This window comes from Myotis daubentonii, chromosome 13 (assembly GCF_963259705.1).
Source record: "Myotis daubentonii chromosome 13, mMyoDau2.1, whole genome shotgun sequence".
In the NCBI taxonomy this organism is placed as follows: Eukaryota; Metazoa; Chordata; class Mammalia; order Chiroptera; family Vespertilionidae; genus Myotis; species Myotis daubentonii.
In genome coordinates this window covers 8,450,571-8,477,283 of record NC_081852.1, presented here as the reverse complement: position 1 = coordinate 8,477,283, position 26,713 = coordinate 8,450,571, and the positions used below count along the sequence as shown (strand labels likewise).

Below are 26,713 nucleotides of genomic sequence, written 5' to 3'. Positions count from 1 at the left end.
AGATGGAAAATCATAAAAATCCTAGAAGAATTCATAGGCAGCAAAATAGCAGACGTGTCGTAGCAATATCTTTACTGATACAGCTCCTAGGGCAATGGACACTAAGGAGAAAATAAGCAAATGGGACTTCATCAATATAAAAAGCTTCTGCACAGCAAAAGAAACCATCAACAAAACAGCAAGAAAGCCCACTGCATGGGAGAACATATTTACCAATGTTAAGGGTTTAACAGTGGTAAATGTTAACCTGATAAGGGTTTAATCTCCAAAATTTACAGGGAACTCATACAACTCAACAAAAGGAAGATAAACAATCCAATTAGAAATGGACAAAGAACCTAAATAGACACTCTTTGAAAAAGGACATACAGAAAGCCAAGAGACACATGAAAACATGCTCAAAGTCACTAACCATCCAAGAGATGCAAATCAAAAAGACAATAAGGTGCCACCTCACACCTGTCAAAATGGCTACCATCAACAAACAATGAGTGCTAGCGAGGATGTGGAGGAAAAGGAATCCTCTTGCACTGCTGGTGGGAATGCAGACTGGTGCAGCCATTGTGGAAGACAATATGGAGTTTCCTCAAAAAATTAAAAATGGAACTCCCATTTGACCCAGTGATCCCACTTCTAGGAATATATCCCAAGAAATCAGAAACACCAATCAGAAAGGATGTATGTACCCCTATGTTCATAGCAGCACAAGTTACAATAGCTAAGATTTGGAAACAGCCCTAGTGCCCATCAGCAGATGAGTGGATTGAAAAACAGTGGCACATCTACACAATGGAATATTACACTACTGTAAAAAAGAAGGATCTCTTACCATTTGTAACAGCATGGATGGATCTGGAGAGCATTATGCTAAGTGAAAAAAGCCAGCTGGAGAAAGATAAATATCACATGATCTCATTCATTTGTTGAATATAATGAACAACATAAAGTGATAAACAAAAATAGAGCCAGTGTCACAGAGCATCAAACAGACTGTCTAACCTAAGAGGAAAGGCGGGGGTAGGGGGCCGTAAGAGATCAACCAAAGGACTTGCATATGAGCATAACCAATGGACACAGACAGTAGGGGGGTGAGGGCATGTGCTGGGGGGTGGGAGCGGCTGGGGAGAGGTCAATGGGGGGAAAAGGAGACATATGTAATACTTTAAATAAAGAATTTAAATTTTAAAAAATATTAGAGCAGAAATAACAACTGATGACATAGAAGCAGCAATAAAAAAAAACTTCCAGCAAACAAAAGCCCAGGTCCAGAACGCTTCACAGGTGCAGCCATTATGGAAAACAGTATGGAGTCTCCTCAAAAAATTAAATATGGAACTGCCATTTGACCCAGTGATCCTACTTCTAGGAAGATATCCTAAGAAACCTGAAATGCTGCCGAAACTGGTTTGGCTCAGTGGATAGAGCATCGGCCTGCGGACTGAAGGGTCCCGGGTTCGATTCTGGTCAAGGGCATGTACCTGGGTTGCGGGCACATCCCCAGTGGGAGATGTGCAGGAGGCAGCTGATCGATGTTTCTCTCTCATCAATGTTTCTAACTTTCTGTCTCTCTCCCTTCCTCTCTGTGAAAAAATCAATAAAATATATTTTTAAAAAAAGAAACCTGAAATGCTAATCAGAAAGAATGTATGCACCCCTATGTTCATAGCAGCATAATTTATAATAGCTAAGACTGGAAACAGCCTAAGTGTCCATCAGTAGATGAGTGGATAAAAAAGGCTGTGATGCATTTACACCATGGAATACTATGCAGCTGTAAAAAAGAAGAATCTCTTACCCTTTGAGACAGCATGGAGGGGCCTGGAGAGTGTCATGCTGAGTGAAATAAGTCAGGCAGAGAAAGACAAGTATCACATGATCTCACGCATATGTGACGTCTAAGTAACAAAATGAACTGATGAACGAAGTGGATCCAGAAACATGGAACAGAGTGCAGAATTTTGGAGGGAAGGTGGGGGAGGGTGGGTGGATGGGAAGCAATTAACCAAGGACCTTGTATGCATAAATGCATGGCCCATGGACACAGAGGGCCTGGGGCGGAGGGCAAGGGCGGCTGGAGAGGGATCAATGGGGGAGAAGAAGAACATATGTAATACTTTCAACAATAAAAAATTATTAAAAAAAAAAACTTCGATCAGCATGAATGTGCAACAGGAAAATAAATTACATTCTAGTAATAAAATAAATAAATAAAAGTAATCCCTCTGGTGCCTGTCTTTCGATGAGTAAAGCCAGACGCACTGAAATCTGACCTCATCCCCCAGGTGTGGAGGTGAGATGGTGCCCTCTTTCTGCCCTGAGTCTTGGTCCTGCATGGAGGCGGGATTTGCCACCAGGTACAGCCCAGGCTCCCAGAGACGGGGAGGCCTTTGGCCTGCATCTTTGTAGAGCGCCTTACAGCCTCCAGCCGAATGAGCGCACAAAGCAGGTGACTTGACATAGCCTCCATCTCGCATGGAATTAGCTCGGTTTTAATTTAGTCCAGCTCTTCACTGAATGTGGAGCGCGGTTCTGAAGTTGGAGCGGGGCGGGGGATGAGGGCGTGTGGGTGAATAGGGAGAACTGTAGAGACCAGGTCTTAGCAGTGGGGAAGCTTCCTTCCAGTGCACGAAGCCTTCCACGAACACCCTTTCCTGGCTCCCGCCCCTCACTTAGAAAGTCAACCGATTGGGGGGTGGGGAGGAGGACGGTGGGTTCCCCCATACCAGCTGTAACTCTGGGAGCGCCCAGTGGGGTCCACATCCTCTTCCTGGGACCTCCAGCCATGGGTCCACTCCCACGCGTGTCCCAAACAAGCCCGACCCTTCCCCGCAGCGCCCCGCAGCCCCCTCTCAGAAGCCCCCGACTTCCTGCAGACACCCCTGAGCATCCCGCCTCCCCCTCTCTGGCTGCCCGGCCTCCCACTGTATCCTGCTCACCTCGCGGCCTGGGCATGTCTGGCACCCGTCTCCTGGGGCCCACCCGCCCCCGCCCAGAGTGGTATCAGCGCGGCGCGTGGAAGGAGCCGGTGCTGCAGAGGCTCAGCTCGCTGTCGGGGCTCAGGTGTGGGCCCCCCTGACTCCCCAGGGGGGCTTCCTCCTCCGCTCTAGACCCGGGAACTCACAGCAGGGGAACCGGTCCCCCGCCCGCGCACCGGGAACTTGGAGGGAGCAGGTTTTTGGGGTCCCGGAGCCCAGCCCAACCCGTTCCCCGCGGGGAAGCTGAGGCGCGAAGTGAGAGCGCAGAGCGTAGAGGAGATGAGAGACTGAGCGGGTGGGAGGATGGGTGGGTGGGAGGATGGAGGAGGGGAGGATGGAGGAGGGGTGAATGGAGGAGGGGTGGATGGAGGAGGGATGGCAGCTGAGGTTGTCCCTGGCCCCTCGGTACTAAAACAGAAGCCAAGCCACGCAGGGGCAACGTAGGAAGGGGTGACTCCGCGCGCGCGTCCGGGCGTCCCCTCCAGGTTGGAGCCGCAGGAGGGCGGGGCGGGGGCGGGGCGGGGCCGCCGGGCGGGCGGGGTCCGGGGTCCTGGGGAGCTGCGCTCCGGACCAGCGCTCGGAGGCTCCCAGCGCTCGCTGCGCCCGCCGCCCGCCGCCATGCCCTCCTACACGGTCACCGTGGCCACCGGCAGCCAGTGGTTCGCTGGCACCGACGACTACATCTACCTCAGCCTCGTGGGCACCGCGGGCTGCAGCGAGAGGCACCTGCTGGACAAGGCTTTCTACAACGACTTCGAGCGCGGCGCGGTGAGGGGACGACGGCGGGGGCGTCTTGGGCGGTGGGGAGGGGAGGGGAGGGGAGGGGAGGGGAGGGGAGGGGAGGGGAGGGGAGGGGAGGGGAGGGGGCCGGGAGAAGGACCCCGGGGCCATCCGAGCAGACTGCGGCTGGGCGCTCCAGCCACCCGTTTGGGAGCCTGGGCCCGTGGAAGCCGTCGGGGCGGCGGGGACCATGGTCAGGGTCTGGTCCAAGGTGAGGCTCTGCTCCCCAGGGCGCGGGAGGGTCAAGGTTTGCTCTCCGTTCACATCGGAGGCCGAGGCTCTGAGAGGCCCCTTCACTGGGCTCCCTCCAGGGATGGGGGGAGAGGGGTCTGGTCAGGGACACCCCCCCACGTCCCCCCCCCCCCCCCCCGCGAGTCCTCGCCCTGCGGTGGAGCCAGGGGGCACCCGGAGCAGCCACCAGCTGTGAGAAGCGCAGTCGGGGGTCCAGGGACCTGAGTTCCATCCGGGCCTGACACTAGCTCACTCTGTCCCCACCTCTGGGCCTCAGTTTCCCCAAATGTACTCGCAGATGTCTCCACACTGAGCAGCTGCCGTTTCAGGACGGGTCCCAGAGGTATTGGGAAGGAACCCGGGAACCCGGGAGGAGAAGCCTTGCAACACCAGGGGGCGTCCACCCAGTGTGAGGGCTGGGGGCGGGCGGGGGGTGGGGGGGAGGACTCCCCTCTCCCCTCCTCGCTGGAGGCCCCGGAGCTGGAGGAGTTCAGGAAGCGAAGGGAACTGGTGTCCACGGCACCCCAGTCTGTGGGCCAGGCGCTGTGTGACGGGGCAGAGGCGGCCTCACTGGGAAGCCGGCTCCTGCGGCTCCGGCAGGAGCTCCAGCCAGGAGCGTGCGGCCAGGTCCTCCCGCGGTGCCTTCAGGGGCGCCCAGCCCGGGGGCCAGCGTATAGGCAGTGCCCCAGGAGGCTTCGAGGCCCACGGAATACGGTTCCCTCCGCCACCCCAGCTCCTGAACGGGCCCAACACATGTAGACTTCACAGAGCGCCTTCTCGCCACCTCGTGCATTATAAGGTCGAACCATATAAAATTGCTCAGAGTCCATTAGGTTTGACAGGCAAAACGGCAATTTCATGCAGGTGTGCAGGGCCTGGAGCACGTAGGTGAGAGTCCACCCCTTTCCAGGCCCAAATTCAGAGGAGCCTTAGATCCGAGCTATAGGCTGACCGGGCACTTAGCCAAGTTCAGCATACAGGGTGGGCAAATGTAGGTTTACAGTTGTGAGTACACAGAACACAGTTTATTCTTGTAATGCTATTTATTCTTGTATTCTTTCCTTTTGTTGTTTGTTTATTTTGTTAATCCTCACCCGAGGATATTTTTCCCATCAAGTGGAAGGGAGAGGTAGGGGTGGAGGGTGGGGGGAGGGAGAGAAACATCCATGTGAGAGACACATGGATTGGTTGCCTCTTGAACACACCCCACCTGGGGCCAGGAATCTAACCTGCAACCCAGGTATGTACCCTCGACTGGGAATCAAACCCATGACCCTTCTATGAGCAGGCTGATGCTCTAACCACTGAGCTACCAGCCAGGGCTGTATTGTTTCCCATACAAACAGCTGTCAACCTACTTTTGCCCACCCTGGATTGGCCGGGCTTGAGCTCCCTTCACGGAGAGATAGGTGCTGAGTGTAAGGACCACCTCCTGGTGCTGGTTGCCCAGCCAGGAAACTGGCCTGAGAACAGGAAGGCTAACTAGTCATTCATGTGAGACCATGGCACCTTGGTCATTTCTGAAGCACCTTCGTTTACTTGTTATTTATGGGCTCCCCACACCTCGGGGAGGAGAACAGGGTGCGAACTGCTTCCCTTTTATCAGTGGGCCACCGTGGGCCCTGTCCTCCCACACGCGGCACACAGCAGGGTCCTCCCTGCGCAGCACGGGGCACCCCATGTGGCTTCTCCCCAGAAGACAGTGGTGTGACCCAAACAGGCTGTTGGCAAAGGGGCGCAAGCACTGTTCTGTTCCTTACCTCCCTCCCTCTCTTCTATCTTCCTACCCCCAAGAATTCATTTAAATGCCCTTGTGATTCAACACCTCAGCCAGTGTCTCAGAAGCAAATTTCAGGAGCGATTTGCATTCACATTTCCATTGGGGTGAGAGAGGGGAAGCCAGGGTGGTGGCTCCGTGCAGGGGAACCAGCTGGCTCGGAAAGGCTCTCTGATAAAAATCAGCTTTTGAGAAAGTTCCTGTTGATGCAGAGTTACTCCACACTGTCTTGCACAGCCCAGAGCGACTTCCCCATTCTCCGGCCAATGTCTCTTTAAGGACAATCTGTCCCTTTGGGGTAAAGGTGAAAGAAAAAATTAGAGGAAATACTTGCTGAGAAGATAAAGGTAACCATTTCACTCGAAAAGTGTTACAATCTTGATGGGTAATAACAGTGGCAGTAAAGACTATTTCCAGGCAACGGGTCAGTCATTTCTGGGTCGTCGTCAGGTCAACACCCCAACCCACCCTTGTACAATTCAGTCAGATAGTGGAGAGGACTGGGGTTTTTTTTTCTAGATAAATTGAGTCACAGATCCCTGGCTGTTCTCCCCAGCATCCTGCACAGTGGTGTAGGGCAGGGCTGGGAGCTGGAGTCCTTCACAGGTCAGATTCTCCTGGAAACAGTCCCCCTCCATGGGCCCCTCCGTGTCTGCTGGGGACAGCCCAGCTGCGGACCTGAGGGCCCAGAGACTAGCCCAAGTCTGGGCCAACTTAACCAACGGGTGTGTTTCTTTCACTCTGTGGATTGAAAGTAATCCAGGTAAAGTGGTAGGACTGTAACAGATAGAACATTTCTGGGAAATCTTCCTTCCCCATCTTCATTCCGTGGCAGTACGTTTAGGAAAGCTAAGCGCAATAAGTTAGCCTGGAATATATTCAAGGAGTGTAAGCAATTCTTACAATTATATATACTTCTTGAATATTTTTAGTGAATATTCTTTTAATATATTCATGAGGAATACATTCTAGAACACCTCATTCTCAGAATATATTAATGAAGAATAAATATTTCTTTTTGATCCTCAATCTGTATCCCCCCGTCTTTCTTCTCTGTCCCCTCTCTTCCCTACATCTGCCTCCTCTTCTTGCGTCCCTTTATTCCTCTACTCCCTATTCCCCATCACCCCTCAACCCCGCCCCCCCCCCAATTTCTCTCTTCTCTGCTCCAATTTCTCCGTCCATTCTGGCTCCCATTTTCCTCCTGCTCACCCATTCTCCCCCCTCCAGCCCCCTTTCATCTTCTCTCTACGCAGTCTCTCCCTTGTCCACCCCTTAATCGCCCTCTCTCTCTGCTCTACAGCCTCTTCCTCCCCACTCCCAGCCCCCACCAGCCCCGTAATTGGGCACCCCAGGCTGGCTGTGCCATGGCCTTCCCCTGTCCTTGCTCCGGCAGAGATCCCTATGGCAGCAACAGCAGGGATCTGGGCAGAGAAAATGAAACCCTCCTTAAAATGAGGATAGAACTGGCCAGCCGACACTTAGCTGAAATGTTTAAAAGAGAGTTGAGAACCACCAGTGAAATCAGCACAGTGATCCTTCCACAAACTGCGGCTGGTGAAGGGCTTGCCTCCTGGCTCCATGTCTCCCTCCAGCATCTGCTGCAGTTCCTGCCGCCTCTGCTCAGGGAGCTCCACGCTCCAGCCGCCTCCTGCCTGAGGATCTTGCTCTGTCCTTTCCTGTAACGGGAGGGCCCTGCCCATCCCGCTCCTCCCTCTCCCCTCCCCTCTGAAATCTTACTAAGTCCCAAGAGCTGCCTCAAATGCCATCTCGTAGGAAGCTATTCCATGCCCTCCACCCCACCCCATGCTGCCTCTTCACACTGCATCGAGGGGGTGAACCAGGGCTCAGAGCCAGGTCACTGGCTCCCAGTCCGGGGCTGTTCCCACCACGTGGCCACAGGGAACAGTGGAGGACTGGACTGGCCACCACACAGGTGCGGACTGCAGTCATGGGGCCACAATTACGCCAAGGCTGGCAGCTGCCTGACTTCTGGGAGCCTGTTTCCTTCTGAAAAGTGGGAACCATCCACGCAATCACGCACACGCTTGGCATTTGTTGAGGGCTGGGTAGGGGCAGCCACTGTTGATAGTGTCCACTGTGCTGAATGGACATGAGAATTCAATGTGTCAGGGCAAACAGACAGCAGAGCAGCCACCTGGCGCTGGGCCCGCAGAGGAGGGAGTAATGTGGGACCTTCCTAAGACTCGACTTGTGTTTGATGCTTGGGACCCAGCGGTCTCCTGGGAGCCTGTCTCTGTCCTTTGTGACTGTCCAGTAGTGGCTCCCGTGAGTGCCAACTCCACAGTAGCCAGACTTCATGCCTAAAAGACTTGCTGAGTGCGGGGCTGAACTCCTCAGATGCTTGCTCGCCTCCTGAGCACTGAGTTGGAAGCCGGGGCCAGCCAGCGAGCAGCCAGACTGGCAGGCGTATTCCTCTCACCCCGCCACGGCCCTGTCCGACGGCACATGGGGCCCCTGCCGTTCGCTCAGTCTGTTTATCCTGGGTGAGACTCCGAGGCCCTCTGCCAGGCCTACAGGGGCGGGCGGCAGGGCAGCCTGGAGGGCCCTTCCTCCTGTGACCCCACCACAGGCTTGTTGAAGGTGGCCCTGCTCTTCCCGCCCCAGGAAAGCTGCCCCTCCTCTCCTGGTCCGTCACCACCCAGCCGGACAGCTGGCCTTGCTTCTGAGAGCTGCCCAGTCCCAGAGGCCGCGAGCCCCCGCTGTCCTTCGCAGTCCCAGGCGCCGGCTCCTCCCGCCCCGGAGTGTCCCCCAGGATGCTCCTGCACCTGCTCCTTAGGAATGGCTGTCCTCTCCCCTGAGCCCCAGCCCTCCCGCATCAACCCCAGGACACTGCCGCCCCTCCAGCCCCCGGAGCCGCAGAAAAGCCACTTCCCCTGGAGCCGCCACCCTGCCCAGACCCAGGCCAAGACCACAAGGAAGTGTCATCTCACACACACACCTGGCGCCCTGCCCTCGGGGCCCAGGCCGAGACCGCAGGGCACAGGGACGAGGCTTCTGCTTTCTAACCACAGCGTCTGGCACCTGCAGCCGCCACAGCTTGCTGTACCCAAAGCCCAGAGGCCTCTGACGACACCCAACTTCTCATTTTACGGACAAAGTCCCTCAGGGTGCTGCTGGCAGGAGAGGAGTAAGGTGCCCTCCACTGGCCTGCCCGGCATGCGGAGGGCTCTAGGCTCTGCCGCCGAGGGAAAGCTCAGGGTTGGTGGAATCCGGTTTGACAAGTGCCTGAGGAAGGCCTGCGTCCAGGCTTCCCACAGCCGCTGCCTTTGCCCTTCCCTCCCGCTGCCTCCAGCTCCGCAGACCCGCAGGTGGTCCCACAGGCCCGCAGGTCAGGGCGCAGCCAGAGGCCAGGCACCTGCAGACACCTGGGCACCGCGTGACCACAGGGTGACAGCCAGGCTCCGCGACCTCAGAGATCTAACCTGCCTTTTCTCCTTCGCAGGTCGATTCTTACGAAGTGACGGTGGATGAGGAGCTGGGCGAGATCCAGCTGATCAAAATCGAGAAGCGCAAGTACTGGCTGCACGACGACTGGTACCTGAAGTACGTCACGCTGAAGACGCCCTCCGGGGACTACATCGAGTTCCCCTGCTACCGCTGGCTCACGGGGGACGGCGAGGTGGTGCTCAGGGACGGGCGAGGTGAGCAGCCAGGCCGGCGCCCCGAGCTCCCCAGGACGGGGCTTGCAGACCCCTTCCCAGCGAGCTGTGTCCACAGGAGTAACAACCGGCGGCCCCTGGGGGCTGCTCTGTGCCTCAAAGCACCTGCAGGAGGCGTGAACTTCCTCCCCTACTAACAGCCTGAGGCCCCAGGCGCAGGCCAGCCATGGGGTCCCTGAGCTATAGTTCTCCAAGGGGTGACGAGGCTCCCCAGTAATAAGTGCCCCTGGGGGTACCCCTAACTGGGCAGTTCTCCAGATGCACCACTTTGCAGATCGCAGACACCCAGGCCCACACTGCCCTGTGTGCCGTCGCAGCAGGGCCCCACCCGGAGGCTGTGGGTAGGCTGGGTCTGCAGTCACCAGCTGTTAAAGGTGAAGTCCCACTTTTTATTGAAAGGGAAAAGAACCTAAAATCTGCCCTCTGAAGCAGGCCCTCACCTGTGCGGGCCCAGCCTGGTGCTGCCTCCGCAGGGCATTCTGCACAGGAGGCACGCGGCTGGCCGATGCGCAGGAAGCACCCGCAGAGGCCAGCCCCGCCGCCAGCTCTCCGCACACCAGCCTCTTGGCCTGCGAGCGCGCCATCCGGGCCTCTACAGGCTCCTCCCTTACTTCAAGCCGTGGCCCTCGGTTTGCTCACACGAAACCTGGAACAGGAAGTCTTCCGGTGCCATGCATCCCCCAGAACGAGGAGGGGCCGCTGCCACTGTCCCTGGCGCCCTTTAGCATTCCTAGTACAATGGCTTCCAATCGCTGGCTCATTTGCTCTTCACGGAAGTCCCGCAGAGTAGATAAAGCACAGTGATTACTGGCCCCTCCTTAGCTAAGAAAACCAAGACGAAGGAGGAAAAGGCCCCTCTACCCAGTGTTCTTAAACGACCAGGCACACCCCGCTGTTTCTGACACGCGTTTAACTTACAAAGCCAAATTCCAAGACGATGTCTGAACGGAAGGACTGGAGCTAGAAGGAGTTTTGTCCCCTGACCTCAGGAAGAGATCGCAGCCTTTGCTCTGGGGGTGGCCATGTGGCAGGAGTGTGGGTAGCACTGTGGGGCCATCGCACGCGGGAACATGGAGACTGGGAGCAGGCCCAGCTTTCAGAGCAGCAGGCCAGGAAAATTCTGTGGCTGCTGCATCTGGTAATAAAATCAGGCCATGCCTTTGGCTTACTTTTTATCTTCGTTTTTATTAGTTAATTTATATTGTGTTTTACAAAAATATCAGCCTGTGATGGAATGGAAGTTTTGAAAGTCTGGAACCCCTGACACTCAGGAATGCCGTGACTGTGCCCACTGCCGTCACCTGAATAACAGTAACAGGGCACTCGCCCTCTGGCCTCTGCCCCTCTGTGTCCCCTGCCCCCGCCCTGAGCGCCTGCCACTCTGAGAGATGAGAGACTTAGCAGCCAGGCTCAGAGGGAGGAAGAGGAGGCTCAGGCCCGTTGGGAGTATAAGGACGATGGCCATTGTTCCCATTTCTTGGGCAGTTCCTGGGTGCCGAGCACTGCGTGGGGGCGTTGCTGCACTCTCTCACGACATCCCACCGTGACCTGAAGTGGGCACTTTATCTCCAGTCCCTGTAAGGAAGCCAAGGCAACTGGCGCAGGTGTGTCCCTTCTAAAGCCCGCACTCTAGGCCAGTGATGGCGAACCTTTTGAGCTCGGCGTGTCAGCATTGGGAAAAACCCTAACTTAACTCTGGTGCCGTGTCACATATAGAAATTTTTTGATATTTGCAACCATAGTAAAACAAAGACTTATATTTTTGATATTTATTTTATATGTTTAAATGCCATTTAACGAAGAAAAACCAACCAAAAAAAAAGAGTTTGCGTGTCACCTGACACGCGTGTCATAGGTTCGCCACCACTGCTCTAGGACGCCACGTACTGCTTCAGAGTTCGGCTCCAGTCTCCGTCCTCTGAGCAGGCAGCACAGGGAATGGATAGTGTCGGCCTCTGTATGTTGGCTCTTAAGTCACACGCTTGTCCCGGAGGCAGCCAAATGGACTTCGAAACACGAGAGCCAGGGGCAGCTGCTGCTGTAGGGCCGCGGGGGGCCGCAGGCAGCTGTCCTGGCTGCTCTGCACGGGAACTGCAGGGAATGGGAGTGGGCGGTTCTGAGCGGTTTAAAGAAACCCATCAAGGGACACAAAGAGGAGAGGCAGCCAGCTCTGCCCCAGTGCCAGGACTCCTGCAGAGCAATGTCCTGTGGGCGAGTGGAAGGTAGAGCCTCCAGGTGAAAACCCACAGGTGGCCGGACTTGGGCACACACGGTCCCTGAGGAGGGACAGAGAGTCACTGCCTGTCCCCGAAAAGCCCCCTGGGAAGCAAGCCTGGCTCGTGCACCGAGGGACCCGCAGGCCCTGGTGCAGGCTGCCGGCTGCTGAGCGAGCAGCAGGAGACACTGGGGTTGTCTTTTGGAAAAGGAGTGACTAGAAGTGTGGGATTGGCGTCTTGTGTTGCAAACCTACTAATTAGGTATGTGACCTTGAGTAAAGTTCAAGGGCAAAACTCTTCAACCTGCCTGAGTCCCATTTAATAAAACGGGCGTGTTCTGAGGCTTCAGTGAGATGATCCATGTGAAGCAGGGCGGGGAGGCGGGAAACCCTGGTGCCGGCCGTAATGTCGTTCTTCCTTAGGCTCTTCTCACACGTGTCCTTTCCTCACAGCAAAGCTGTCCCGCGACGACCAAATTCACATTCTCAAGCAGCACAGACGCCAAGAACTGGATACACGGCAGAAACAGTACAGGTGAGTGATGACACCGGGCCGAATGGCAGGGGACCCCGGTTTCCTCTGTCTCGGGGCCGTGGTATGAGATGATCCCTGCCCACAGCTTATGGCCCATCCCTGCTGGTGAGTGATGACCAAGGCACCAGCCGCCTGTGGTCCCCAAGCTCCCCCCAACCACCACTCCTAGCAGAGGTGGTGAAGAGAATTATGGGGAAAAGGAAACATATGTAATACTTTAATCAATAATAATAATAATAAAAAAATCTTGGGATCGACTATACTGGCATTTAGGAGGAATGGGCAGCAACAGCTTGAATTTATCTTGATGTTTTCTCACCTCCAGTTGTAAGGATTACCCCTCAATTTTATGCCTTCTGAGAATAATCTATACTAATCTATGCTAATTAGACTGGGTCAACTAGACAGACATTTTCCCTTCATCCTTCCAGACAAAGCCACAATGCCGGTGGCCGAGGCAGAGGCAGTTAGAGGTGATCAGGCCAGCAGGGGAGCAGTTAGGGGTGATCAGGCAGGCAGGCAGGTGAACAGTTAGGAGTCAGCGGTCCCAGATTGCGAGAGAGATGTCTGAGGGGTCCTGGATTGGAGAGGGTGCAGGCCTGGCTGAGGGACCACCCCCCCCCCCCACACGCGTGCACGAATTTCGTGCACTGGGCCTCTAGTTTGATTATAAAAGTGGTACATAATCCAAAACAAAATTGGCAAATCTCTAGCTAAAGATTAAGAAAAAATAGAGGCCACAAATTATTAAAATTAGAAGAGAGGGAGCATCAATACCAACTCATAGAAATTAAAATAACTACAAGGGAATACTATGAACAACTGTATACCTACCCATCAGATAACTGAGATGAAATGGACAAATTCACAGAAAGACAGAAACTGCCAAACTGACTCAATATGAAATAATCTTAATAGAACAATTATAAGCAAAGAGATTGAAGTATTAAATTTAAAACTTCTCACAAAGAAAAACTCAGGCCCACATGGCTTCACTGGTGAATTCTATCAAGCATATAAAAAATTAGTACCAATCTTACATAAACTCTCCCAGAAAATAGAAAAGGGAGCAAGCCTTAACTCACTGTATGAGACAAGTATTATATCAAAACCAAAGACATTGCAAAAAAAGAAAACCATATACCAAGATCTCTTATGAATACAAATGCAAAGATTTTCACTAAACTCTAGCAAACCAAACCCTGTGGCACATAAAAGGCATTCTATGGTCAGGTAGGATTTATCCCAAATATGCAAGGTTGGTTTAAACATCCAAATAGAGTAAACAACTAAAAAACATAATCATCTCAATATTCACACAAGAAAGCAGGATACAAGATTATATACAAATTTTAATTGTTTATCTATATGCTAGCAACCAACAATCTGAAAATAAAAACAAGAAAACAATTCAATTTACAATAGCATCAAAAGGAATAAAATATTTATAACTAAATTTAACAAAAGTCAAGAAAACTGCAAAATATTTTTTTTAATTAAATCTTTATTGTTCAGATTATTACATTTGTTCCTCTTCCCCCCCCCCATAACTCCCCTCCTCCCAGTTCCCGCCCCACCCTCCGTCCTCACTCCCCACCCACTGTCCTCATCCATAGGTGCACGATTTTTGTCCAGACTCTTCCTACATCTCCCACACCCCTTTCCCCCCCAAGAATAGTCAGTCCATTCCCTTTCTATGTCCCTGATTCTATTATAATCAACAGTTCATTCTGTTCATCAGATTATTTATTCACTTGATTCTTAGATTCACTTGTTGATAGATGCATATTTGTTGTTCATAATTTGTATCTTTACCTTTTTCTTCCTCTTCCTCTTCTTAAAGGATACCTTTCAGCATTTCATATAATACTGGTTTGGTGGTGATGAACTCCTTTAGCTTTTCCTTATCTGTGAAGCTCTTTATCTGACCTTCAATTCTGAATGATAGCTTTGCTGGATAAAGTAATCTTGGTTGTAGGTTCTTGGTATTCATCACTTTGAATATTTCTTGCCACTCCCTTCTGGCCTGCAAAGTTTCTGTTGAGAAATCAGCTGACAGTCGTATGGGTATTCCCTTGTAGGTAACTGAGTTTCTTTCTCTTGCTGTTTTTAAGATTCTCTCTTTATCTTTTGCTCTTGGCATTTTAATTATGATGTGTCTTGGTGTGGTCCTCTTTGGATTCCTTTTGTTTGGGGTTCTCCGTGCTTCTTGGACCTGTAAGTCCATTTCTTTCACCAGGTGGGGGAAGTTTTCTGTCATTATTTCTTCAAATAGGTTTTCAATATCTTGCTCTCTCTCATCTTCTGGCACCCCTATAATTCTGATGTTGGTACGCTTGAAGCTGTCCCAGAGGCTCCTTACACTATCCTCACATTTTTGGATTCTTTTTTCATTTTGCTTTTCCGGTTGGATGTTTTTTGCTTCCTCGCATTTCAAATCATTGACTTGATTCTTGCGCTCCTCTGGTCTGCTGTCGGGCGTCTGTATAATATTCGTTATTTCAGTCCGCGTATGCTTAATTTCTAGTTGGTTCCCCAATATAAGATCGAGGGTCTTATTAGTTTTCGTGTAGATCTCATTAAGTTTATCGGCAGCTTCTAAACAGTTCTTGAGAGACCTTAAAAGTGTGGTTCTGAACTCTATATCTTCCATTGACAATTTTGTCCTGTTTCTTTGTCTCCGCATTTTGTTATGCTTCCTTGGTGCACCCCCTAGTGGTCTTTGTTCGCAGTCTTATAGTTAAATCTTGATTGTTGTAGCTAATTCCAGGGAGGGTTTGACCTCCAGGCCAAGTGGCTATGAGAATCAGCTGTGTCAGCAGTGAGAGAACTTCTGTCCTCTAGGGAGGTGCTAATCTAGCCTTTGCCTGAGGCTATCCGGCAAATGCCTCTGTGCAGGGCTTGGGCGGGGCGGGTCGCACAGGATCAACAGGGTGGGCCGGAGAGAGCAGTTATGGCAGCTCTCAGTCCTGTCCCCAGGGGCTCTGCCTCTCTGAGTCCCAGCACCCACTGCAAAGCTCGGAGAGAAAGCTGCACTCGCTCTGACTGAAGCCAGACAGTCCCGCTTCTCCTGTTTGAGTCTGGGTCCCTAAAGACTCGCCCGGATCTGGAGCTCAGAGTCTGCGACTCCCTCCCGATTGAAAACGCCAACCGAGGCCTCTGCCGCCAGCCCGCTCCATGCAGCTCCATGCACTCCGCACCTCAGAATTTGACTTCAGTACTGCGCCTCCTCTGAGTGTCCGTGTGCGTTTCTCTTTCCTCCTAGTTGTAGGACTTCCACTCAGCCAGCGTTCCTGTGGTTCTGGGTGATGTCCCTTCCGTTTTTTGGTTTCACTTTTGAAGTAGTTGTTCAAAGCAGCAAACTCTGGCGTTAACCTATGTCGCCATCTTGGTTCTCCTCGAAAACTGCAAAATATTGTTGAAGATAATTAAAGACACAGACAATAGTGTGATGAAGTTCTAAGGCAGGGGGACAGGTGAAGGGTGTCAATGAGGGAAAAAAAGGAAACATCTGTAATACTTTCAACAATAAAGATAAATTTTTTAAAAAAAAAGATTAATGAGTAACAGTGAAAGTCCTAAATTTTGTTAATGAATAAAATGATTCATGTATCAAAAAGAAGATCTAAATAAGGTGAAAGAAATCTCATGCTCATGGATCAGAGGACTTAATATTGTTTAATCGGCAGTACGCCCAAAGTGATAAAACACAATCCCTATCACAATCCCAGCTGATTTTTTTGCAGATATTGACAAGCAGATCCTAAAATTCATATTGAAATGCAAGGAACCCAGAATAGTCAAAACAATCTAAAAAATGAAAACAAAGTTGAAGGACTCATATTTCTCAATATCAAAATTGCTACACTGCTGCTGTAATCAAGGCAGCTGGTAAATGAAATAGAATTGGGAGTTCAGGAACAAACCCTTACATTTATGTCAATTAATTTTCAACAGAGATAGCAAGACAGCTCAGTGGAGGAAAAATGTTCTTTTCAATAAATTGAACAAGTGAATAACCACATGTGAAAGAGTGAACTTGGACCTGACCTCACACCACATACATAAATTAACTTAAAATGGATCAAATACCTAAATGTAAGAGCTAAAATTATAAAGGTTTGAAGAAAACATGGGTAAACCTTCATGACCTTGGATTTCACAAAGAATTTTCAATTATAGTTGACATTCAATATTATTTTATATTAGTTTCAGGGGTGCAGCATAGTGGGTAGACATTTATATAACTTATGAGGTAATCCTCCCAATAAGGCTAGTACCAACCAGGCACCATGCATAGCTATTACAACATTACTGACCATATTCCCTGTGCTGTGCTTTACATCCTCGTGACTGTTTTGTACCCACCAATTTGTGGGTACAATCCCTTCCTCTTTTTCACCCAGGCCCCCTATCCCATCTCATCTAGCAACCATCAGTTTGTTCTCTATAGCTATAAGTCTGTTTCTGTTTTACTTGTTTACTTTGTTCTTTAGATTCCACATATTAGTGAAATAATAGGGCATTTTTCCCTCTATGTCTAACTTATTTCACTTAGCACAATACCCTCTAGATCCATTCATATTGTTGTAAATGGTAAGATGTCATTCTTTTTTATGGCCAAGTAATATTCCTTGTATATAGGTACCACATCTTCTTTATCCAGTCATCTATTCATAGGCACTTAAGTTGCTTCCATATCTTGGCTATTGTAAATAACACTGCAATGAACATAGGGGTGCATATATCTTTTCAAATTAGTGTTTTGGATAATTACCTGGCAGTGGAATTCCTGGGAGAATCCTCAAAAAATTAAAAATAGAATTACCATGCGGCAAAGGGGTTTTAGATGTAACAAAAGCATAAGCTAAAAAGAAATAAGATAAATTGACGTCCTCAAGTTTTAAAACTTTTATGCTTCAAAGGATACCCTCAAGAAAATGAAAAGATAACCCACAGAATGGGATACAGTAACATGTGTTAGCAAGGATGTGGAAAAATAAGAGCCTCATATACTACTGGTGGGGATGTAAAATGGTGCAATTCCACACCTAAGCACATATCCAAGAAAAATGAAAACATACATCCAAAGAAAAACTTGTATATGAATGTTTATAGCAGCATTGTCCACAGTAGCCAAAAGGTGAGTTCAACCCAAATGTTCACTAACTGATGAATATAGGTAGTATATCTATGTAATGGGATATATTTAAGCCATAAAAAGGGATGAATACATTGACCATTCTCCAAAGATAAATGTAAGAGTGGTCAATAAGCACATGGGAGGGTGTTCAACACTGTTGGTTGTCATGGCAGCACCATGAAATACCACTTCACGTGCACTAGGATGGCTAGAACAAAAAAGGCAGATAATGGCAAGTGCTGCCAAGGATGCTGGTAGAATGTAAAATGATGCAGCCACTTTGGAAACTAGTTTGGCAGTCCCCCCAAATCTTAAACAGAGTTACCATATGACCTAGGAATTCTATTCCTAGGTAACTACACAGAGTAATGAAAACTTGTTTCTACACATAAAAATTGTACAAAGTATTCATAGCAATATATTCATAATTACCCCAAAGTGGAAACAACCTAAAGTCCATTAGCTGATGAATGGATAAACATGTGGTCCATTCATGCAATGGAATATTATTTAGCATTAAAAAATAATGTATTATCTACTTAAATAAAAACCATGGGTGGTGGTCATCACGACCATCAGAATCTCGACCAAGCGGAAGGAAGTCAGTCCTGCAGGGGTTGTCTTGGCAATGGCTGCACCCTCCTCCAAGCTGTTTTCCGGAGCTGTTTCCGTTGAGGGTGGGGTTTGAGGCAGGAACCTGCCCTCGGAGCATGGCCCCATTGAATCCTGGGTTGCTTTGCCAAGGGCTGCGCCCTCCCCGAGCTGTTTCCTGGAGCTGTTTGGGTGTAACATCAAGCCAGAAGCTCGACCAAGTGGAAGGAAGTCAGTCCTGCGGGGGTTTCTTGGCAACGCCTGTGCCCTCCCCCGAGCTGTTTCCTGGAGCTGTTTCTGGTGAGGGTGGGGTTTGAGGCAGGAACCCACCTTTGGAGCGTGGACCCACTGAATCCTGGGTCATTTTGCCAAGGGCTGTGCCCTCCCCAGCTGTTTCCCGTGTGGCCTGAGGGAAGAATCCACCCTCAGAGTACCAGGAGCACCCAGCAGCAGTCAGCCCTGGGTTGCTGAGGTGGAGGCCACGGCATGGTAGAACTCTGGGTCTGGCCCAACAGGGGGCATGGCCGACCTTCAAACCAGACCCTGACAGTAGAAAGGAGGGAGCCCTATTCCTGACAGAATCTGCTGTTGGATAGCTTGTTGTCAGTGGCCTGCCAGCCAGGAACCCCATTCTCCTGCACCCTGGACCTTTACAGGAGGGAGGAGGGACCCCCTTTCCTCACGGAATCGACAGGTGGCCAGTTTGCTAACTAATTTCCTTTTTTAAAAAAATATATTTTATTGATTTTTTACAGAGAGGAAGGGAGAGGAATAGAGAGTTAGAAACATCGATGAGAGAGAAACATTGATCAGCTGCCTCCTGCACACTCCCCACTGGGGATGTGCCCACAACCAAGGTACATGCTCTTGACCGGAATTGAACCCAGGACCCTTGAGTCCACAGGCTGATGCTCTATCCATTGAGCCAAACCGGTTAGGGCAACTAATTCCCTTTTAATGTGCACGAATTTTGTGCACCGGGCTACTAGTGGTTATATATTTAACCATGCATGAACCTCAACAACATTCTTCTAAATGAAAAAGTCATTTACAAAAGACCACATATTGCCTGAATCTGCTTATATGAAATGTCCAAATAGCCAAATTTCTGGACACAGATTAATAGATTAGTGATTCCCTAGGGCTGGAAGTTAGAGATGGGGGATGGGGAATGACTGTCAATGGGTACAAGGTTTCTGTTTGAGATGAAAATATTCCAAAAATTAGATTCTGGTGATGGATGCGCAACTCTGTAGATATACTAAAAACCTCTTAATTGGATAATTTTAAGGCATGAATTTTATGGTATGTAAATTATTTCCCAATAAATCTGCTTTAAAATTGTAATAATAATACATGCTTTAGAGTGCTCCCATGGAAACTGGTAGTGTGGGCGGTACCCAGCCCCTCCATATGTTTGATGGGTCACTGTGGAGTTTTGAGCAAACAAGGTGTTTATTCCCCAGGCTTCCTCAGTCCACACCTGTTAGTGTCAATATCAAGGCTTTTTTCATTTAGTTTCCTGCTTCAGCCCCTGGAGACTTTTGGGTAAGAGACTCCTCCCGAGAGAGTGGGAGGCAGCGTGCTGAGGGTCAGCATGGTTACTGGCTGGAGCGGCCTGGGCGGGTGACGGATGTTACACTTCCCTGCATGTTCCTCCATCGTTTAGCTTCTCACCAGGAACATGTAGTATTTCAAGAGTTTTTAATTCAGTAAAGCCAAGGAAGGGGAATAACACGGAGGCAGGGAAATAGCTGTATTTCACCCATTTTCACTCTGACCCTTTGGGGTTGCACCATGTACATAATCGGCAGCCTCCTTTTTCCTCTTAAAGATATAGCAGGAACCTTTCCCCCACATTTTAAAAACCTTATCACAAACATTATTCGAGGTTTTATATAATGCCCCATGGTATGGATGCACCATAATCTACTTAAACACCAGTCTAACTGGGCACTTCAAAGGTTCTGATGTTTTTCTTCTAAACAACGTGAAAACCTTTGTGTGGATCTTCGGCGCATTTTAAGTGTTTTCCTCAGGATAGGTGCCCAGAAATGAAGTCACTGAAGCAAGTAGTGTACGTTATGAGTATATATGGACAAATTTCTCTTCCAAAATCTTTGACCAGTTTTCACTGACAGAGGACGGGTGTCCAATTTCACCAATTCTGGCCACAGCTGGGCAGACTCTCTTTTTAAAAAAAATATATTTTATTGATGTTTTACAGAGAGGAAGGGAGAGGGATAGAGAGTTAGAAACATTGATGAGAGAGATACATCGATCAACTGCCTCCTGCACACTCCCCACCGGGGTTGTGCCAGCAACCAAGGTACATGCCCTTGACCGGAATCGAACCTGGGACCCTTCAGTCTGCAGTCCGACACTCTATCCACTGAGCCAAACCGATCAGGGCCTCTCTTTTAACTTTTCTAATTTGTAGAGGTGTCTCTCATGTCTTAGCTCCTGCCCTCCCTGCTCCCAGGGACCCAGCAGTGGTGCTGTCATGTGGTCCAGAAGTCCCCGCTGGTTGCCCAGATCCATAAAAACTTACATTTCCATGAAACATAATTTAAAAAAAAAATGAGCAATGGGGCCACACATGGATACGTGATGTATGCAGAGGGCACGGGCAGGAGTGGTGCCAGGCTACTGGGCAGCCATAGAAGGGGAGAGAGAAGAGAAGAAGAAGACATTGGAGTCTACTTCACATCATTCAGAAAACTCAGTTTCGGGTTGAATAGGCTTAAATGTTAAAGGCAAAACTATAACATTTTTAGAGTACAGGAGGTTATTCTTCCTGGCCTCCAGTTAAAAAGATTTTTCAAAAAAGGCTCAAAATGCACTAACCGTAAAGGAAAAGATTAATATCATCTAACTTATGAGGAGGAACTTCTGTTCACTGAAAGACACCATGAAAGGTGAGAAGACAATTCACAGAGTGATGGGCAAGAATTATGGTTTATAATATACCAATGACCCCTGCAAACCTATAAGAAGAGTGTTGTCAATTCAGTAGAAAAATAGGCAAGTGATTTGAGAACTCACCATACAAAATATGAGGAGCAAATATACAAAAAACAGTGCTCAGCCTCATTCGGAACCAAGGTAATCAAACGTAAGATGGCGATGAAGATCTATTAATTAGATCCCTAGTATCACTACTCCTACTATGACTACCACAACACACACACACACACACACACACACACACACACACACACACACACCAGATGGGCAAGACTGAAACTTGACAATACCCGAATGTTAACGAAGTGGTTGGGTGGGAAGACATTGCTGCAGGATGGCAACTCATAGGTCCAATTCTCTTGGGAAAAACTGGGTTAAAAAGCAGGTAACCCTGGTCCATTATCACAGCACTTCTCAATGTCTATGTGAAAAAAAAATCCTTTTTGAAAAATAACTTTGCAATATCTAATAAAATTGAAACTACGTTATAATCTATGACCCAGGCATTCTGTTCCTGGATCCAATCTGTATGCCTGTGCTCCTGGGTACATGCACACAGATGTCCACAGCAGCATTACTCATGAGAGCCGGCAAATGGGAGCCCCACAGTGCCCATCAACAGCAGGACAGAAAAATAGTGATCATTCCACCCTCATGGAATCAGCGAACCGCTGCTGCGCAGAGCAACGTGGGCAGAACTCACAGCTACGGTGTGGAGGGTAAAGAGAAGCCAGACACAAGTCTGGCCAGTCCGTGAGGCCTGCAGGTACACTGCCTAGGGAACCTTGTACAGCAGAGGAACAAAAAGCTTTCCCTGCTTCCCTCCCTTCACCCACCCGCGGCAAAGCCCCACGGTGAGCGCCCCCCTGCTTTGGCCTGTGGAAGGAAGGAGTCCTAGACTGAGATGACATTAAACAGCCTCCAGAGAATCAGGCTAGTTTGCATCTTGTTAGGCGAATGGGCAGCCAGGCTTATCAGCTCCACACTAATTCAGACTAAGATATGAATGACTTGATACCCTAGTCCAGTGGTTCTCAACCTTCCTAATGCCGCGACCCTTTAATACAGTTCCTCATGTTGTGGTGACCCCCAACTTCATTGTTACAAATTGAACATAATTAAAGCATAGTGATTAATCACAAAAACATGTAATTATCTATGTGTTTTCCGATGGTCTTAGGCGACCCCTGTGAAAGGGTCATTCGACCCCCAAAGGGGTTGAGACCCACAGGTTGAGAACCGCTGCCCTAGTCTTACAGGCATTTGCTTAACCCAGTATTCTCCAGGGTGCCCTAGAGTGCTGGTCCCACGGTAAAACATGTTTGGAAACTGTTCACCACACACCCCTCTTGTGGGCTCACAATTGCACAGGCGTTGAACATCTGAGAAGTGCTGTGATAATGGACCAGGGTTAATGCTTTTTAACCCAGTTGCTCCCAAGAGAATGGGACCTGTGAGCTACCATCCTGCAGAAGGGGTGCTGCTTGGAGCACCCTTTGGGAATCACCTCTTGGCCAGGGAGCGGTGGCCCACTGGGGTTTTCACAGCAACGGGCTTTGGCAGGCTCTAGGGAGGTGGGTTTTCTGGCGAGATAGTTTGCCCCTTTCATGGATCTAATCCTCATTTTTTCCTTCCTCCTTCCACTAATTTGTCCTCTTCATGCCCTCCCCTCCCCACCTCTGTTTCCGTTCAGGAAACACAGCTTTGCACTGTCTGCACAATCTTGGAGTTCCTCTTTCACGTGTTTTAGGCGGCCAGATTAGGGTTTGGAAGTAAAGTAACAACTAGGAAGAGCCTCTACCATGGGAGAAAGCCAGCGAGCCCAGCTGGCCCGCATCGTTCAGCCAGCCAGCAGGGAGATGGAGGAGCCGGACAGGTCATTCCTCACCGCCTGCTCTCTCGCTGTGACTTTACTCGTATGTACCTGGGTGGCACCCACACACTCACAGCAACGTATAGTGTAGGTTTTTTGTTTTTTTTTAAAATGTATTTTATTGATTTTATACAGAGAGGAAGGGAGAGGGATAGAGAGTTTAGAAACATCGATGAGAGAGAAACATCAATCAGCTGCCTCCTGCACACCTCCTACTGGGGATGTGCCCGCAACCAAGGTACATGCCCTTGACCGGAATCGAACCTGGGACCTTTCAGTCCGCAGGCCGACGCTCTATCCACTGAGCCAAACCGGTTAGGGCTATAGTGTAGGGTTTTAATTGGCACCAGCTAATCCAACCATGCTGTGCCTTACCTTTTTTCACTCATCATTCTATGTTAAAGAGCAACCAGTTGACACAGTCAGGCGTCACCCATTATTTTAGCTTCTGTATGCCATCCTATGAATACACCACCATGCTCCCCCATCTCCTGCTGTGGACTTGTGGGCTCTCTTATTTTCTGGCTGTTACAAGCCATGCTTCAATGAGCTTCCTCATCATCTCCCAGTGCTCTCATGGAAGAGTGACTCCAGGGAGCATTCCTAGAAGTAGACTTGCAGGGTCGTAGGCCACATTTTAAGTTCTCTAGATGTTGCCAATTGTTTTCTAAGGGGTTCCTGCCAATTGTCGCCACAGCAGCTGTTTCTGAGGGTCACCATTGCCCTACACCTTGGACACACTTTGCACCTTGAGACATTTTCATTCTTGTCAATCTAATGTGTGAGATATTGTCTCATTGCTTTCTTCCTCCTTAAATAGCCACATATGTCTGTCCTCATATGAATATATCATAACTTATTCAGCCACTCTCTATGGTTAGACACCCAGCCTGTTTCCCTGTGTACATTTGCTCTTGTTTTGGTGTCACAAATGGTGCTGCCAGAAGCAGACTTGTGCCAACGTCTGGATTTGCTGGTGTGCCGGGGTTCTTGTTCCAGCATCTACAAGGGTTCAGCAATCTGGAGAAGGTTGTGCGTAGATTAAATAGGAGTATAGAGACGAAATATAATTTTGAAAGGCATTTGGGTGTCAGAGGAGCCTAGTTTAAAGGAAACTAAGATCTCCGTAGTCTCAGGACCCCATGCTTTTTCTTAACACAATTTGTCCTGAGGCGAGGCAGAGATATACACTTCAAAGGGTATACACAAGCATTGTCAGAACTAGGGAATTAGCCTACAGCTGTTCAGGTGTTTGGCCAGAAGGAGGCAATAACATGTAGATTAGATGCCCCGAGCTGCCTGGCAGCCAAGCAATCATCCCTTTTCAGGTTTGGGGAAATGCCCTCAGCCATTCCCAACAGGTGACTACATGTGTGACTCAACCCTGTTGAGTCCCCAAGTTCCATCAACCTTTTGATGAAACTCTTGAAATTATGACATGCTGGAATTGGCTTCCGGCACTGGTGCTGTCACTGCCATCATGAGTAGCCAGAATCAGCACTTTCATTTTAACATTTATTTTTATTAAATTCATTGGGTGACATTGGTCAGCAGGATCATATAGGTTTCAAGTGTACATGTCTATGATACATGATTGCATGTGTGTCCACTACCCAAAGCAATTTTCATTTTAAGAAATACTGACAGGCCTGGCCAGTGTGGCCCGGTTGATTGAGTATCTCCCTTGCACTGAAAGGTTGCACATGCCAGGGTCATGGACTTGGCCCTGGTGAGGGTGTTATGGGTTCAATCAGCGAGATAGACCACCGACTCAGAATTTAAATTTAAGAGCCTTTTATTAAGCTGGCCAGCTGACTACAGCACGTCCCTCCTGTAGGGAGCCTTGTACTGCAGCCCCGACCGAGGGTACAGCAAAGCTTTTTATCTGCCTCACTACAAAGTATTTCAAAAGAAAGGAAAAAAACAAACTGCAAAGCGGTTCATTAGCCGTTCCTGGTACTGGCAGGGTAAAAAGTTCACATAAAATTTATGAGCTGCCATAACCGGTTTGGCTCAGTGGATAGAGCGTCGGCTTGCGGACTGAAGGGTCCCAGGTTCGAGTCCGGTCAAGGGCATGTACCTGGGTTGCGGGCGCATCCCCAGTGGGAGATGTGCAGGAGGCAGCTGATCGATGTTTCTCTCTCATCGATGTTTCTAACTCTCTCTTTCCCTTCCTCTCTGTAAAAAATCAATAAAATATATTAAAAAAAAAAATTTATGAGCAGGGTCACACCTGGCTGGGTTTAATCATAACACATTGCTTTTCTAGCGAGATAATTAGCAATTTTTCTCTGCCATGGTCCCTGCCCCTCAGCCCACTCACTAATTCTTCTCTGCCAGGCCCCTGCCCCTAGCACAAGGGGCCTACAGGAGGCAGCCTATTGATGTTTCTCTCTCACATCAATGTTTCTCTCTCTCCCTCTCTCTTCCCTCCCTCCCTCTCCCTCTAAAAATTAATTTTAAAATCTTTTAAAAAAAGAAATACTGACAAAAATCATGTTCCAAAATTGTATAATAATTTTCAGTCCCACCAATTGTCTATGAAACTATGCTTTTATCCATACTTTTGCCAAAAGTTGGTGACATTGGTCTTTTACATTTTGACGATCTGCAACTCCCTGAGACCCACTGCTTCCCCTGCACGAGGAGCTGGGGCTCTCCGCCTCGCCTCCGCTGGGCACTGCCTAGGGAATGGAGCGTGGCTTCCCTCTGGCCTGTGCACAGCGTTATCATTCGTCCTCCATGGCTTTTCTCTCGGGGATTTTAGTTCTTTCTTTTCTAAACTACGCATATTGTTTCTCCTTTATAACTGTTGGGTTTCTTGCTTTGCTTAAGAAGGCCCTCACACCCCAAAGTTACATAAATACTAGATTTTTGTCTATTACTTTTGTAATTTTGTTGTTATTTTTTAAACTGTAGGCCTTTATTTCATCTGCCATGTATTTGTACATATGGTGTGAAGTAGGGGCCAAAGGTCTCCGTCTCATGTATTACCTAATGCATCCCTCCCTACCGCCCTGTGCCACACCCACGTAGCCAGTTCCTGGGCTCAGCCCCGCTTGTAGCCCCTGACCTCGTGGCCTGTGGAAGTTGTTGAATCTCTCTGTGCTTCAACCCCCACGGTCTGTGAAATGGACGAAATAATAGTCCTGCCTCACAGGGTTTGTGAGAGAATTAAATAGGTTAAACCACGAAAACACATAGAAACGGTATTTGGTGCATAGAAAGCACACAGTAAGTATTAGCTATGTTGGTATAATAGTCACATATTTTCTTGGGTCTGCTTCTGGACTTTGTGTATTACTTTATTTTTTTATGCCACAGCCCAGCATCATTTTTTATTTCCATATCTTTCTAATATATGTTACTAATTGCTTTGTTATTTCACCATTTTTTAAAAGATTCTCATGATGGGAACTGTTCTGGGTTACACGTAGATTGTCATGTGCTGGCATTTTAGTGACAGTCCATCTGTCCACCTAGGACCCAGTGTGTCCTTCCACCCGTCGAGATCTCCTGTGATGTCCTTCAACAGAATTTCCAGTTTTCTTCATGCGGTTCTTTCTCCTTTCAAGTTGCTTTGTAGCCGGGAAACTATAGCTTGCACAGTTCCGAGTGCGGTGTTTTTCTGTTTGTTAATAAGTATTGCTGCATAAAGATAAATTACTCATTTTTAAATGTTTACCTTGTATTGACACCTTACTAAACTCTTCTACTGGCAGCCATCATTTTAATGAGTCTCTTTAGTTACCTAGTTGTTTGATCATATTACTCAAGTGATGATAATTTTGTCTTTTATTTTCCACTAGAGGCCTGGTGCACAAAATCGTGCACTGGGAGTGCGGTCCCTCAGCCTGGCCTGTGCCCTCTCGCAGTCCGGGAGACCTCAGGGGATGTCTGACTGACACCCATGGGGAGCGGGCCTAAGTCATCAGTCAGACAA

General features: G+C 49.1%; 1 protein-coding gene across 2 annotated transcripts in view; it reads left to right on the top strand.

The window, feature by feature from the left end:
* The first annotated feature begins 3,523 nt into the window (after positions 1 to 3,523).
* ALOX5 (arachidonate 5-lipoxygenase) overlaps positions 3,524 to 26,713 on the top strand; it is a 47,782-nt gene continuing 24,592 nt past the window's right edge. For both annotated transcript variants that reach the window (XM_059662135.1, XM_059662136.1), the window contains exons 1-3: positions 3,524 to 3,743; positions 9,230 to 9,428; positions 12,115 to 12,196. In XM_059662135.1, the coding sequence (XP_059518118.1) occupies positions 3,594 to 3,743; positions 9,230 to 9,428; positions 12,115 to 12,196 (431 nt within the window). In that variant the 5' untranslated portion in view covers positions 3,524 to 3,593. The remainder of the gene's footprint in view (positions 3,744 to 9,229; positions 9,429 to 12,114; positions 12,197 to 26,713) is intronic.